Raw genomic sequence first — 15,150 nt, 5'->3', positions numbered from 1 at the left:
CTATTGCTGAGAACAAAGCTGGCTTCATAGATTTCAGCTTTATTCCCCATTGCTCGGGGCAGCACGGTGCAGACATTTTCAATAGAATATTCAGACTCTTGAGAAACCTTTCCTTCTCCTGTGATCATGGAAATAAACATGGCTGGTTTTACTTTATAGTATAAAAAGTGCCGGTATGCTAGACAAACTGGTTTTGGCTTATCGAGTCTTGCCTTGGGGGGCTGCACCACCCTCTTTTATCCTGATGGCTAAGGCCCCTTTCACACCAGTTTTTTGCAATCAGTCACAATCCATCAAATATTGAAGAAAAAAAAAAAACTGATCCAGCGACTGGTTTTTTTTTCTTAGACTTGTATTAGCAACAGATGGCCTCACGTTTTATCCGGTGTTTGACGGATCCGTCAAAACTTGTCTGTCAGACAGAGACAACGGACAAAGTAACGTTTTGGTTTGGTTTTTTTTCTACGTTGAAAAATCTAACAGCGACAGATCCGTCGTAATCCATCAAATGACGGAATCCACCGACTGATTCCGTTTTTTTAACTGGGCATGCTCAGATTGGGTGTAAATAATTATGCGACGACGGATCCGTCGCATCAGTTTTTCCACAATCTGCGATGGATCCGTCGAGTCAATATGAATAGGTTTACTTGTATTTAAAGGGTTAAAAAAAAAATTCACAAGCTTGTCCAAAAGTGGAGCACGTTTTGCGCAATTTTCCAAAACCCATAGCATTCTCATTTTTCGGGATCTATGCCTCGGCCTCAGTCTCGAGCTGACGTTTTTAACTGCACCATTTTTGCGCAGATGCTACGTTTTGATCGCCTGTTGCATTTTGCGCAAAATTTGCGGTGACCAAAAAAACGGAATTTTGGCGTTTGTAATTTTTTTGCCGCTACGCTGTTTACCAATCAGATTAATTGATTTTATATTTTGATCGGGCATTTCTGAACGCAGCGATACCAAATGTGTGTATATTTTATTTTTTTAACCATTTAATTTTCAATGTGGTGAAAGGGGGGTGATTTGAACTTTTAGGTTTATTTTTTTATTTTACTAGTCCCCCTAGGGGGCTATAGTGCAGAGCAATCGGATCGCTATCTGCAGATCACAGCAACAGAGCTGAGATCTGCAGATATGGTGCTTTACTTTCAATGCCAGCTGTATTCCAGTGACTCATGTTAGCTACAGGCGTCATCACATGACCCTGTTCTACCATGGCAACCACCGAAAGTCACGTGATCATGTCATGTGACTTGCGATGGAGGCGGGGTAAGTCACTGTCATGGCGGCGCGCATATACATCTCTCTGCCAGATTTTGGCAGTGAGATGTGAGGGGTTAATGGTTGCGGGTGGAAGCGATTCCACCCGCGACTAGCAGGCACACATGTCAGCTGTTGAAAACAGCTGATATGTGCGCGGATCGCCGTGGCCTGCCCACAGCAGGGGGCGTGAATTAACCTCACACGATCCATGACGTACCCAGTACATCATGGGTCGTTAAGGGTACGTAGCTTGGATATTAAAGTTTAAATCATCCATGTCATATAATAAACTACATAACTTTTTATTTTCTTCACAGAAATCAAGATGAATAACCTGTCATTTAGTGAGCTGTGCTGCCTCTTCTGCTGCCCCCCGTGTCCAGGGAAGATTGCCTCAAAGCTTGCCTTCTTACCCCCTGATCCAACGTACACCCTGATATGTGACGAGAGCGGAAGCCGCTGGACTCTACATCTATCAGAACGCGCAGACTGGCAATATTCTGCCAGGGAAAGGGATGCCATAGAGTGCTTCATGACTAGAACCAGTCGGGGGAACCGCATTGCCTGCATGTTTGTGCGCTGCTCACCCAATGCCAAGTACACCCTGCTGTTTTCTCATGGAAATGCTGTAGATCTTGGTCAGATGAGCAGCTTTTACATAGGACTAGGCTCACGGATCAATTGTAACATATTTTCTTATGATTATTCTGGATATGGGTCAAGTTCTGGAAAACCGACAGAGAAAAATTTATATGCTGACATTGACGCTGCGTGGATTGCTCTCCGAACGAGGTAGGTGCACAGATGGTTAAGCAGGATGCTCGCGATACCATTATATTCCACACATGACTGTTCTGTATCCACTGCATGACTAAATCTATCTAGTGATGGACCAGTTCAGTTACTGGTTTATGGCTAAACTGTTCAGTGTTAGGTGGTCTAAATGGCATTACTGGCTCTTCCGACATTAGCTTTAGGGGTACGCTCACACCAGTGTGAAAATCGGAGGAGTGCAATGCGAGAAATTGTCGTATTGCACTCTGACCAATGTTAGGCAATGAGGGCGAGCAGTTGGGCAGCTTTTATCGCATCCAGATTCTGGATATGAGAAAAGCGGCAGCATGCTGCGATTTTCTGCTACAGCCGTATCACTTGCACCCATTCAAGTGAATGGATGCGAGAGATACATCGGACTGCACTCTGATGTTATCCTAGTGCAGTACGATATACGCACAGGCTGACAGTGGAGGAGATGGGAGGATTAACCCCTCCCTCTCCTCCGCAGCGCCTGCACTCAGCTTCACCGCTGTGACCCGATCGCTAGATCCGGTAACAGTCTCATGACACTCAGCTCAGGCTCGCAGCAGAGCCTGAGCCGGGAGCCATTAGCATATCTCATCGGATGCCATACGCTCGTCTGAGTCCAGCCTTAAAGGGAACCTGTCAGGTCCTTTATGCACCCAGAACCACGAGCAGTTCTGTGTGCATATTGCTAATCCCTGCTTAACAGTCCCTGTAGCTATAGCATACATTAAGAAATCTTTAGAAAACTTAATTCTAAAGATCCTTTGACATGCTAATGAGCACAGGGTCTAGTCACAAGGGTGTTTGTTCCCTTGGCTAGTCCACCCCTTAGTATGTAAGCATGCCCATGCTAATGAATGCCCAGCCTCAGAGGCATGGTCTCGCTTACCTCTGCTGCCACTGCTGGTTTTTAGCTCAATGCGCACGATCAGAATGTCCCCGGACGTCTAGTCATATGCGCTAGTTTGAAGCCATGACTCGTACACCCTGTGTCATAGTACTCATGACTGGAAGTCCGGGACTTCTGATCATGCGCAGTGGCAAACAGAGACCATGCCTCTGACGCTGCAAATTCATTAGCATGTTAGGATGACCACAGGGGCATGCCTACATGCTAAGAGGCCGACTAGCCATGAGAACGGTCACCCTTGCGAGTAGTCAATGGCCTTGTCTTTAGACTATTTTAAAGGATCTTTAGAGATATGTAGAAAAAATTATCTTTAACTATGCTTCCTAGATACAGGGACTGTCAGGCAGGGATTAGCAATATGCACCCAGAACTGCTCGTGGGCCTGGGGCCTTAGGGCACCTGACAGGTTCCCTTTAATAGCACCTACAATCCAGAGGAGCAGGGTACCTGTTAGTCCAGTATAGCATACATGAAGAACAATGGTCTCTAAAGGTGGTTGCATTTTTTTTTTTTTCCGCATGCCCTAAATGGCTTAGTATTGGAGGCACAAGCAGTTAAAAGGCAAATAGACAATGATGCTCAAAAGGTGCTTGATTTTTATGGTGTTGTGTTCACCAAAACCACTATAACATCTGCGTAGTCACCAAATATGAATGGGATGTTTGCACAGACATTTATGTAACTTCAGTTTTGCTGGCTGCTACCTCTATAAAAGAGCAGGGATATCTGCAAACTGTCAACTTTAAAACCGTAACTGGACTATTTCTTTAATGATGGAGTTGTAATCTGTAACTACAGGGAGTCTGTGGAAGTCTGGGACACGCCCCTAGTCTTCTGATTGGCCCAGCTTGTTCTCTCCCTCCCCAGGGCTCTCCAGATTAGCAGCTGTGACTCCTGCAGTCTGGACCACTGATAAGTGAGGTGGGAGCAGAGCCATCATATGCAGGAGCTCTGATGGGTTATTTATTTTACTCACATATATAGCACCATTAATTCCACAGCGCTTTACAGACATTATAATCACTGTCCCTGTAAGGCTGCTTTCACACATCCGCTTTTTTTGCCGCATCCGTTGCATAGGTTTTTGAGCCGGATTGAGCCGCAGTGCAAAAACCGGATGTGTGAAAGCAGCCTTAGGCGGGCTTTGCACGTTGCGACATCGCAAGCCGATGCTGCGATGTCGCACGCGATAGTCCCCGCCCCCGTCGCAGGTACGATATCTTGTGATAGCTGGCGTAGCGAAAATTATCGCTACGCCAGCTTCACATGCACTCACCTGCCCTGCGACCGTCGCTCTGGCCAGCGACCCGCCTCCTTCCTAAGGGGGCGGGTTGTGCGGCGTCATAGCGACGTCACCCGGCAGGCGGCCAATAGGGGAGGAGATGAGCAGGATGTAAACATCCCGCCCACCTCCTTCCTTCCGTATAGCCGCCGGCGGCAGGTAAGGAGATGTTCCTCGCTCCTGCGGCTTTACACACAGCGATGTGTGCTGCCGCAGGAACGAGGAACAACATCGTACCAGTCGCGGCACCGGCATTATGGAAATGTCGGAGCCTGCACCGATGATACGATAACGATGCTTTTGCGCTCATTCATCGTATCATCTAGGCTTTACACACTATGACATTGCAAGTGACGCCGGCTGTGCGTCACTTTCGATTTGACCCCACCCACATCGCACCTGCGATGTCGTAGTATGCAAAGCCACCCTTAGGCTCAGTCTAACGTCACTATCTGTATCTTTTTTGGAGTGAGAGGGAAGGGGAGTACCCGGAGAAAACCCACCCAAACACGGGGAGAACATACAAACTCCTTGCAGATATTGTCCTTGGAGGGATTTGCACCCAGGATTAGAAACCTTTTTGCAGATCAGTCAGCTAGATCAGGGAATTACAGACCCTGTGCAGCAGAAAAATGGTAGAAATGTGTTTATTATAGAAAACGTTGCTTAACTGTGCATTTAGGAATGATCTTTTCTATGTGAAGGTGTACATGACCTTTTAACTATATCACCTTCAGGCAATTTGAACACACACCCACAGTCTATAAGAAGGTTAGTGTGTGGGTGCATCTTTAATCTGGCAGGTATGAGGTTAATCTTCAGGGTAATGACTTTCTGACGCCATGCAGCTGCTGTACTTAACTCTTCTACCATGAGGAAATGAACAACCAGAGCCCAAAGAGTGAAAACAGCCAGCTCAGTAGTGTATCAGTATGGAGCCGGCTGTCAGTGCCTGGGATGCGCTTACAGCCTTCACTCACTAGGCTATGCTGGCCACACCCTATGACTGAAAGCCTGAGGCTTCCAGGAGGAATAAAGTTTATTTCCTCCCTGCAGCAAAGCTGAATGCGGTGTTCGCACAGCTTCATCGCTCTGTTAACCTGCAGATAGAACCTATATCTTCAAGTTAACATTATTTTACATGACTGGTTCCCATGAACCAGTCCCTACTTCAAAGTTAACAATATTCGGTAGCAATTAGCTGAACACTTTAGCTCGTTTTGCTTCTAGATATCAGATATATAACAATTATACACATTCACACTAGACTGAGATTTAAAGGCGTTAGCCAGGCAAAATAAAAACTTTACTGTTGGCTTGGTAAACTAAACAAATTAATCTCTACTGGGATTTGGCCCCAGCCGCTCATGGTCTGTGTATAAATCACCATTCAAAGCTGGGACCTGTGATTGGCTGCTGTAGGTGGCTGTCTTCAGCGGTGAATAACAGCTTTGCGTTTTTTGTTTTTTGGGGTTTTTTTTTTTAACTTGCCAAGCAAACAGTAGCATTTCCATATAGTCTAGACAACCCATTTTAACTTCTCCATTGAAAGAGAGAAGTAAGCCACTGTCAGACTAACTGTATATTCAGCATCTTTGTTCTGAGATCTGCCAGGAAGGGGGGGGGGTCTGGACCCGTCCCCCTTACATTGTTTGTTGGTCTTGCCTAATTTGCCAATTTGTTCTCCATCTGATATCTATGGGCATGTGTAAAATAGAGAATGGGCTACTGGTATTGTATAAAGTTGCAAAATTCCTAAAGGCCTCTGTTTCGTTCTGATTACTTACTAGACCATACGCTGCCTATTGTATACATATTTTTAGCCAATCCCATAAAAATATGCAACTCTGCTTGTGGTAAACCTCAAAATCTATGGCCGGACATGCGTTAAGATCTCCATTCTTTGGTTCTTATGTTTAGTACCCTAAGGATACAGCTATGCACCGTATCTTATTACATATCACTCACATCACCTGTGCATATACATAGCCATTACTGTGACTTGTTGCTTCGTGAGTTGGAGTTGCCTGCACTTCCTGGCTCTACTTGATGTGTCAGTAGTACATGTCCTGGCTTGGCTAGTTGACATTAAAGTAACATTTAGTAGGTGAGGCACTTCCGTAGTGATTGCAATCCAACCAGTCGCGTCATAAAGAAGCGTGATGATCAGCAATCATCAGACAATCGCACAAGAATGGCTTCATAATGCCAAGCTTTCCATTGTTGTCTGCATTAGAGAAGTTGTTCAATTGTTCACGGACTAATTATTACTATAAACTAGTTTGGGGCACCAAATTGTGCACCTTTTTTAGGGTAGACTTTTTCTAGCTAATCTGTGTTCTATTAAAGGGAACCAAACATCAGGATTTTGGTATATAAGATAGGGCCAGTACTGCACTGGCTTTATCAGGCAGATTATCTACATACCATTAGTGGGCAGCTCAGATGTTTAGGCTGTGAAATCCAAGTTTATGAAGTTTGAAAATTCATTCACATTTTGATTGACGTGTGCACTTCTTCAGATAATATCCGGGCAGGTTATGCACATAACCCCCTCCCCACCCCCCCCCTGCCACCCCCTCCCTTCCCCCGCCGCCTGTTCCTCCCTCTCTGGCTGTATGCAAATTTCTCTTCAGTTAGTGTCTGAGTTGGTGCCTGCGCATAGTGCTTATCTCGGCGCCATATTTTTGAAGCCCGCATTACATTTTGGTGTCTGAGAGGGCGACGCATGCGCCATCGCTTCCGCAGATCTCGTGACAGCGGGAGCGTGCGCGGTGTGACAACAGGACTGGAGAACAGCTGATCTTACAGATTAGATGCAGTCCTGTTGTGACACCGCACGCGCTCCCGCTGTCACGAAATCTGAAGTGAGGGCGCATGCGCCACCTTCTCAGACACCAAACGGTGTATGCGGGCTTCATAAACATGGCGCTGAGATGAGTGCTATGCGCAGGCGCCAACTCAGATGCCGTGTAACTGAAGAGAAATTTACATACAGCCAGAGGGGGAGGAACAGGTTGGGGGGGGGGGTGATAATCATGTGCATAACCTGCCCGGATATTATCTGGAGAGGTGCACATGTCAATCAAAAAGTGGATGCATTTTCAAATTTCATAAACTTGGATTTCACAGCCTAAACATCTGAGCTGCCCACTAATGGTGTGTACAGACTGTGCCAGTACTGCACTGGTTTTACCTTATATACCAAAATTCTGCTGTTTGGTTCCCTTTAAGCAGAAAAAAAACCTTTTAGGCAAAGAATCTAAAACCAGTTTAACACTAAGTCTTTGGCAATCAAAACTAGGTCATAGTAAAATGTGTCGTAGTGACTGCGTTAATACAAGCGACATGAAACAAGGAAGTGGTTGTTGCCTATTGGATAACCCCTTAATGGGACATGAGAAGTAGAAAAATTGAAACTAAGGGGGGGGGGATTGGCTACAAGAACCATGGATTGGAGATCACTATGCATATCCGGCCATGAATTTTCAGGTAGAGTAAACCGCCCCTGCCAGTTGTAGATCCCGGCAGAGAATGCAGTGCTGGGATGGAGAAGTCTGCCTGGATATATAGACTATTAAAGGGAACCTGTCAGGACCAATCTGCACACAGAACCACGAGCAGTTCTGGGTCCATATTGCTAATCTCTGCTTAACGGTCCCTGTATACACTAGGAGAGAGAGATCTTTAGAAAAAGTATTTCTAAAGATCTTTTCCCATATGCTAATGAGCGAGGGCACTAGCCCCTTGGGCGTTACTTCGGGCTAGTCTGCTCCATTAGCATGTCAGTACATCCACAGGGGTGTACTAACATGCTAATGAATACGCAGAGTCAGAGATTGATCTCACTTCTCATGGGTTTTATAGACTTGTAGTGAAGAGCGAGCACTACATCGCTTGGGTGCTCGGTTCTCTGATGCAGGACTTTCGGATGAACATTCGATTGTTGGCCTACTGAAACCTCATACTTGCTTTACACTATTAAATTGTGAAAACCATAAATTCAGCACCGTATCCGCTCCTGCAGACTGCAGTACATGAGGACTTGTGGGGGTTCATGCAGGGGACTGTTGCATAGACGTCTATTCTCCCATGTTCTTCTATGGGCCACCTCTAATGCAGTAATCACAAGCTTTAAATCATCAAAGGAAAACTGTTTAAAATGTTGGACATTTGCCTTTTTTTTAATAATGTTACTCAAAGTACAGAGTGGGGTTTTTTTGTTTTTTTTCACCCATGAAATTTGCATAATGGATGCTTGTTAGTCTCCAGTTGCTGCTCTGTTCTGTACCGCGTCTGACTTATTCCTTATCTTCAGGTATGGCATACGTCCTGAACATGTCATTATATACGGCCAGAGCATAGGAACTGTCCCCTCTGTGGATCTTGCTGCTCGATATGAAAGTGCTGCTGTGATTCTTCACTCTCCGTTGACCTCTGGGATGAGGGTTGCCTTCCCAGACACAAAGAAAACCTATTGCTTTGATGCATTCCCCAAGTAAGTAACTTTATTCTCTTGTATTAGATGTTCTCTGCACTTGCTCTCCACGATTCCTGTATGAGCTACTGGGATCAAAAAGTGGTTGGTTTGTGGGCAACCATTGGTGAGCACCCGGGTTTGTGGGCAACCATTGGTGAGCACCCGGGTTTGTGGGCAACCATTGGTGAGCATCTGGGTTTGTGGGCAACCATTGGTGAGCATCTGGGTTTGTGGGCAACCATTGGTGAGCATCTGGGTTTGTGGGCAACCAGTGGTGAGCACCCGGGTTTGTGGGCAACCATTGGTGAGCTCCCAGTAATGTTTGACACTGAACGTGTGAAGCTAGTCTTTTCACGGTATCTAGAAGGAATGTAGAATTGACCTCATCCTACCTTATGCAGAGGTAGGATTCAGCATTTTCACAAAGGAACGTGTGCCATTCACTGAGGAGACTTCTGCAGATGTCCCACAAGGGTGGATCCTGCAACTGAAAAGCCATTCCATTTATCGGACTTGAGTGGCTTTGGCTGCAAGCACATGCTTTTCTGCAAGGTTATTCCAATCAATGGGGCTTTTGTGGAAATATCTGTAGTGCTTGACTACACCGTAAGGCCTAAATACATGGACATACCCTGCCACAAGACTTGAATGTTTTTTGTGGTGACAGGTGGGACAAGTGTAGCAGGATAAGGCTGCATAGGACCAATGGGCTAATTATGCAAAGCAATGGGGCAGATGTTCCATTGCTTTATCCTTTTCATATTATAGGACTTGCCTGTCTCTGTAATTTGATTTTGGCAGATGGGGTCCTCTAAATTTGGTAAATGTGACAAGCTGCTCCACCATTGTACTCTCAATACTAAACCAATTTTAAGAGCTGACCTTTGATAGTGCAAATTGTTTTTGCCACCAAATTTTGGAACAGTGTCTATAAAAGTAAATTGTGTACTGATGGGTGAGTATGCTCCTTACTCATTCGAGCACCTGAGTTTCCCATCGACTTCCATTATACCTGGTTCATGCCTGAAAACCCCCAATGCTCGATCGAGTGGCAGCACGCCTGCTGATCACCATTGTGCACCCTTTGTAAATTCCAACTAAGGCTAAGTTCACATTTCCGCTAAAATGTATCAGTCACAATCCGCTGCTCTTGTAAACAACGGAATCCGTTTAGCGGATTCCGTTGTTCCCATAGACTTGTATGAGCAGCGGATTGTGACTGATGATGCTGCGTTGCACCCTCCGCCCGACTGATCAGTCGTGGAACGACTGACCGCCGGGCGGGAGGAACGCAGTATGTAACGTTTTTTGAGCAGCGCGATCCGTCGGATTTCGCTGCACATGCTCTCTGGCTCCCTGCACACGTCACCAGCTTTGGTTGGTTACCCGATATTTACCCTGGTTACGGTGCAAGGAGCCAGCGCTAAGCGGTGTAGGCCCGTAACCAAGGTAAATATCAGGTAACCAAGGTAAACATCGGGTGCTTTGCTACCCGATATTTAGTCTGGTTACGTGTGCAGGGAGGCCGACACTTCCCCTCTCGGCCCAGCCCCCTCCCGCACTCCGCACATGTGTGTACACACACACACACACACACACACACACACACACACACACACACACACACACACACACACACACACACACACACACACGTCCCCAGCCATGCAGACAAGCACTGCCACTGACACCCTCGTCTGGCCCCGCCCCCACTCGGCTCCGCCCCCTCCTGCACTCCACACGCGCGCGCGCACACACCTGTCCCCAGCCATGCAGACCGCAGCACTGCCACTGACATCCTCAGTGCCTGGCCCCGCCCCCCACTCGGCTCCGCCCCCTCCCGCATTCAGCATGTGTATACACTCACTCACACTCACTCACCTGTCCTGCAGTCCCTGCGGCACAGACGTCCTCAGTGCCACGGCCCCGCCGCTCAGCTCCCCCTCCCCCCCCCCCCCGAACTCCGCCCCCCGCACATAATGGAATCCGACAGAATTCTGTTCTTTGTCATCCGTTGTACAGCATTGAACAGCGCATCAGTCACATGCGTCAAGCGACGCATGTGACTGATACAAAACAACGGAAATGTGAACTTAGCCTAAAGCTGCATTTTCCGTGCAACATAAGGCTATGTGCGCACGTTGCGTTTGTCCCTGCAGATATTTCTGCAGCGATTCTCACGTGCGCTTCAAATCGCTGCAGAAACAGTCCGTAATGAAAAGCCAATTTCATGCGCTCTGGATGCAGCCTCTCCCATAGACAGAGCGGGGACTGCATGCAAAGCGCAGGAAAGAAGTGACATGTCACTTCTTAGAATGCGCGCTTCGGGCAGCAGCCGAAGCACTGTGCTCTAATACGCCACGTGCGCACAGCTCCTTCATAATCTTCATAGATTATGCAGGGGACGCAGGACGCATGCAGTTACGCTGCGGTGCAGATCGCAGCATAACTGCATGCAAATACGCAACGTGCGCACATAGCCTAATAGTGAAGGAAAAATGTTAGTCCATTTCACAATTATCCTGCTGTGTAAGGCCTCATTCACATGGCAGTATTTGTATGCCAAAGCCAGAGTACAACTTGCAGGTAAACTATAATTGACTGAGGTTTTTTTGTTTTGTCTTTTTGGGGGGGGGGGGTTTCTCCCCTGTTTTCGGAGAGTCTCATGGTTTTGGCATCCAAAATGACAAGTAAATGAGGCCTAAATGGGCTGCTGATCACCCACTGAACGAGCAAACCGCTCATTCATCGGGTGAGATGATATATTGATTGTTCTCAGCAGTGTCCTGTTTACACACGACTAAGCACCATCATAAACAATCAGAAGAAAACTAAACCTGTCTGTCTTTGTATTTAATCTCAATTCTATAATCAATTAACCTATATATAAATTATCCATTTGGGTATATATGGGGTAGCTAACCCTTCATTATGTATACACCTGAGGAAGGGGATGGATTGTCTCAAACAAGTGGTGTCCGTTTTTATTGCTACTTTTGACATTTAAATGCTTTTTTTCTATTAGCGTTGTCAGCATTCCTGATCAGCAGCGCACCTAAACCGCAATTTTTTCCTTTTTATCCCTATACTGCTGAGAACAATGGCAGCCTATTCTAGTATAGATCATTTCTTTAGGTCTGCCTGTTTATACAGGAATGTAAATGACCGGTAAACTAACCAATTGGCGATCAGTGGTTGAATTGTGCCGCTGGCTGGATAAAAAGGAAAAATTGCGGTTTAGGTGCGCTGCTGATCAGGAATGCTGACAACGCTAATAGAAAAAAGGATTTAAATGTCAAAAGTGCACCCAAGTCTAAAGCCGCTGTCACACTGCGTTATTGCCTACGTTCACTGGCTTCGTCTTGAGTTTCCGTCTGAACCACCCTCTAAAACGGGTTTTGGACGCATTCGCCAACAGGGCCGTTGACTAATTGTGCAGAAGGAGTCAGTGTGCACCATTTTCGGGCATATGCTTTCTGTAGGCACACCCAAATGTAGTAGACTACGTCTTGGTGTCTGTCGGCAGAAAGCGTGTCCACCTGAAAATGGTGTAAGACAGGGCATACAGTGACTCACTCTGCTCCATTATAGTCAATGGTCCCGTTGGCGCATGTGTCTGAAACTCGTTTTGATGGGGGTTTGGATGGAAGCTCCGATGAGAATGGTAAATGTAGGTAATAATGCAATGTAAAAAGGCCCTAGTACAACTAACTACAGAAAGCAGGTGTGATAACCATAGTTTAGATGCTCCCCATGTTACTGCTTTTTTGTTTTTGTTTTTTTTTTTGTTTTTTTTAACCTTTCTTGTACAAGCATGTTGTCATGATGCATCTGTCATTTGTATTCCTAAAGAACTACCGGTCTTCTTTCTTGCAGCATTGACAAGATTTCCAAAATCACGTCCCCAGTACTGATAATCCATGGCACCGAAGATGAAGTCATTGACTTTTCACACGGCCTGGCCCTGTTTGAGCGCTGCCAGAGGCCGGTGGAGCCGCTGTGGGTGGAGGGAGCCGGACACAACGATGTGGAACTCTATGGACAATACCTTGAGAGGTTAAAACAGTTTGTCACACAAGAGCTTGTGAATATGTAAACTTTCTTGTGAGGGCATCTTTCCCTATGGCAGTGGAAAGTTTGCATCAAGTTTCGTGATGCTCTCGGGCCACCAAAGGAGTTAACCGACCATGTTTCTATTTTGTTTTGCTGGACTGTGAGCCATAGAAGACTTAGTTTTTGTTTTTCTGAACCTGATAGTCTGTTTGCAAATTATATTGGCTGCCTTAACAGATGTACAGGTAATGTGACAAAGGGGATGTTCCCTTGGGGACATGTTCTACAATGTAATGGCGTGAAATCTGAAACAGGGCCATTATCTGTTGATTTCAGCCTTATCCCCTTTTTCGTTTCTTATGCTATTTGGTCATTAGCTGGTGGACACAAATCCTCTGCTCATTGAGGCTAATAACCCTGCCTGGGCATCCCCTTTTAATGCCAGTAATGAAGGTTTTTATACCAGTATTAGAATGTGCAGTCAGACTTCTGTATGTTGGGCCATTTTTATATGTACACCTTCAGATTGCGCGCTCTTCTACATCACCAAGAGGCCATAGAAGAATCGGCTCACGGTAATGAACAGCACGTCAATATGTACTGTATCTGGACAAATCGTTCTTGGATTTTCCTGCATCATGTGCACAGGATCCTCTCCTGACAAATTTGGTGGGCATTTAAACCTATTAATTTGAATGTCTGAAATACCGGGCATATCGCACGAGTAGAGTATGTTGCCATGTAACTCCTTTGCCCCTTCCAATGTGGTTAAGCAATGCGAACTTGTATCTCCTGGTCTGCTCGGCACTGATGTTCTTTAATATCTCCAAATGCTTGGAAGAACTGACCTAATGGCCTGATTTAGTTACCGATGTCACACTTCATGCATGGAGTTCATTACCACTAATGTCTGAATTTACTTGAGGTGGTGAGGCTGGATGGGGAGCATCCATTTACAATGGCCTGATTGCACTTTTTAGCGGTATGTACAGATTACGAAGTGATGTACTCTTCATTACATTGACAATACTGGTAAAGTCCGTTGTTTTTCTTCATGTCTTAAGGAGACCGAGTACGAGGTCTTGTTTTGAGAAGGTTTGGCCCCCTTAATAGAACAGGCTATGGATTGAGCGATAATACAAGGCTTTAGCTCTTCTGTAGACTGACTTGGCCAAGATCTCCAAGTGAGTCAACTGTGGCTACAGACGTTTCCTTTGGACACACTGGGCTGGAATCCATAAACTCCAAAGTGGGCCTTTATTTTTTTATTTTTTTTTTGTTTCTTAAGCAGATTTTTTTTGTTCCAATTTCAGTCCCTTGTTACCAGTCTTTTGTACTTTGGCAAAAGTTGACCTCAAAAAAACACACAAGTGTAAACTCTGCCATAGTTGGTGTTCCTGCAGGAGTTGCAGGTCACGGTTGGAACCTTTTTGCACTGCGAGCCAACGTAATGGGAAGCTGCTGCATTTCTAGCAAATGCTGGGGTGGCAAACGTCACGCCTTCTGATACCACTGACCATTATCCAGGCAATGCTGGAAATCCGTTCAGGTAGATCATTCTTAAAGCGCAACAGATCATTTTGTAGACATCACTGACTATTCTAACGAGACTTTGTAATCGGTTTTTTTGCAAAGTGTTTGCATTATTCAATAAACTATGAGCGATGGTATACATTCTTTTTTTTTTTTCCATATCACTTTACAAAGCAATGTTTTGACTTTTTCTATCAACAGGTTAATGTTTTGTATTTTTTTTTCTTTTCCATTAAGTTGCCTGTCCTTCAATTTTGAGTTTTGCTTAAAGTAACGATGATGAATGCAACTAAAGTACAATGTAATGATGTGTAGTACAGTTTGTGAATGGATAATACACTGTGGATACATATAAAGGCCTTATTTAGTGTAGTAATTGTGGCTGTCTGGGATTGTATACAGTTTAATCATATATTATACAGAATTGCATTGGTTTAGATGTTACCCAGTAAAATCTATAATGACTCTGTTTCAGTTGTATTTCTAAGCATTGTGGGGTTCAGAGTGCAGAAGAGCCACAATCTAAAGACTGCAGGGTTCCTCATCTTTATTTAGGGCTTATAATTGGCGCTTTACTACATTCACAGTGGAGAAGCCTATTCTCTTAGTAGGGGACTTACCTGGTCATACACATGAGGCCATATTCACACGAACTGAGTGCTGTACACGGGAAGGAAAAAACCTATTGTGTTTTTTGTTTTATATGACACATTGGATTATAAGACACCCCAAATTTAGAAGAGGAAAGTAGGAAGAAATGGGTTTTAATGTTAAAATGAGGGTCTATCTTACAATGCTAGTGTCTTGTAATAGCTCACCGAC

General features: G+C 45.3%; 1 protein-coding gene across 1 annotated transcript in view; it reads left to right on the top strand.

Annotated features, from left to right (window-relative positions):
* The window catches only part of ABHD17B (abhydrolase domain containing 17B, depalmitoylase), a 28,342-nt gene extending 13,545 nt beyond the window's left edge, over positions 1-14,797 (top strand). Inside the window, exons 2-4 of the mRNA XM_075317950.1 lie at positions 1,584-2,058; positions 8,581-8,760; positions 12,619-14,797. Coding sequence (XP_075174065.1) covers positions 1,592-2,058; positions 8,581-8,760; positions 12,619-12,838 — 867 coding nt within the window. The 5' untranslated portion in view covers positions 1,584-1,591 and the 3' untranslated portion in view covers positions 12,839-14,797. The remainder of the gene's footprint in view (positions 1-1,583; positions 2,059-8,580; positions 8,761-12,618) is intronic.
* Positions 14,798-15,150: the final 353 nt, after the last annotated feature.

The sequence above is a fragment of the Anomaloglossus baeobatrachus genome, chromosome 1, assembly GCF_048569485.1.
Source record: "Anomaloglossus baeobatrachus isolate aAnoBae1 chromosome 1, aAnoBae1.hap1, whole genome shotgun sequence".
Lineage (NCBI taxonomy): Eukaryota > Metazoa > Chordata > Amphibia > Anura > Aromobatidae > Anomaloglossus > Anomaloglossus baeobatrachus.
This window is presented reverse-complemented; position numbering and strand designations above follow the sequence as displayed.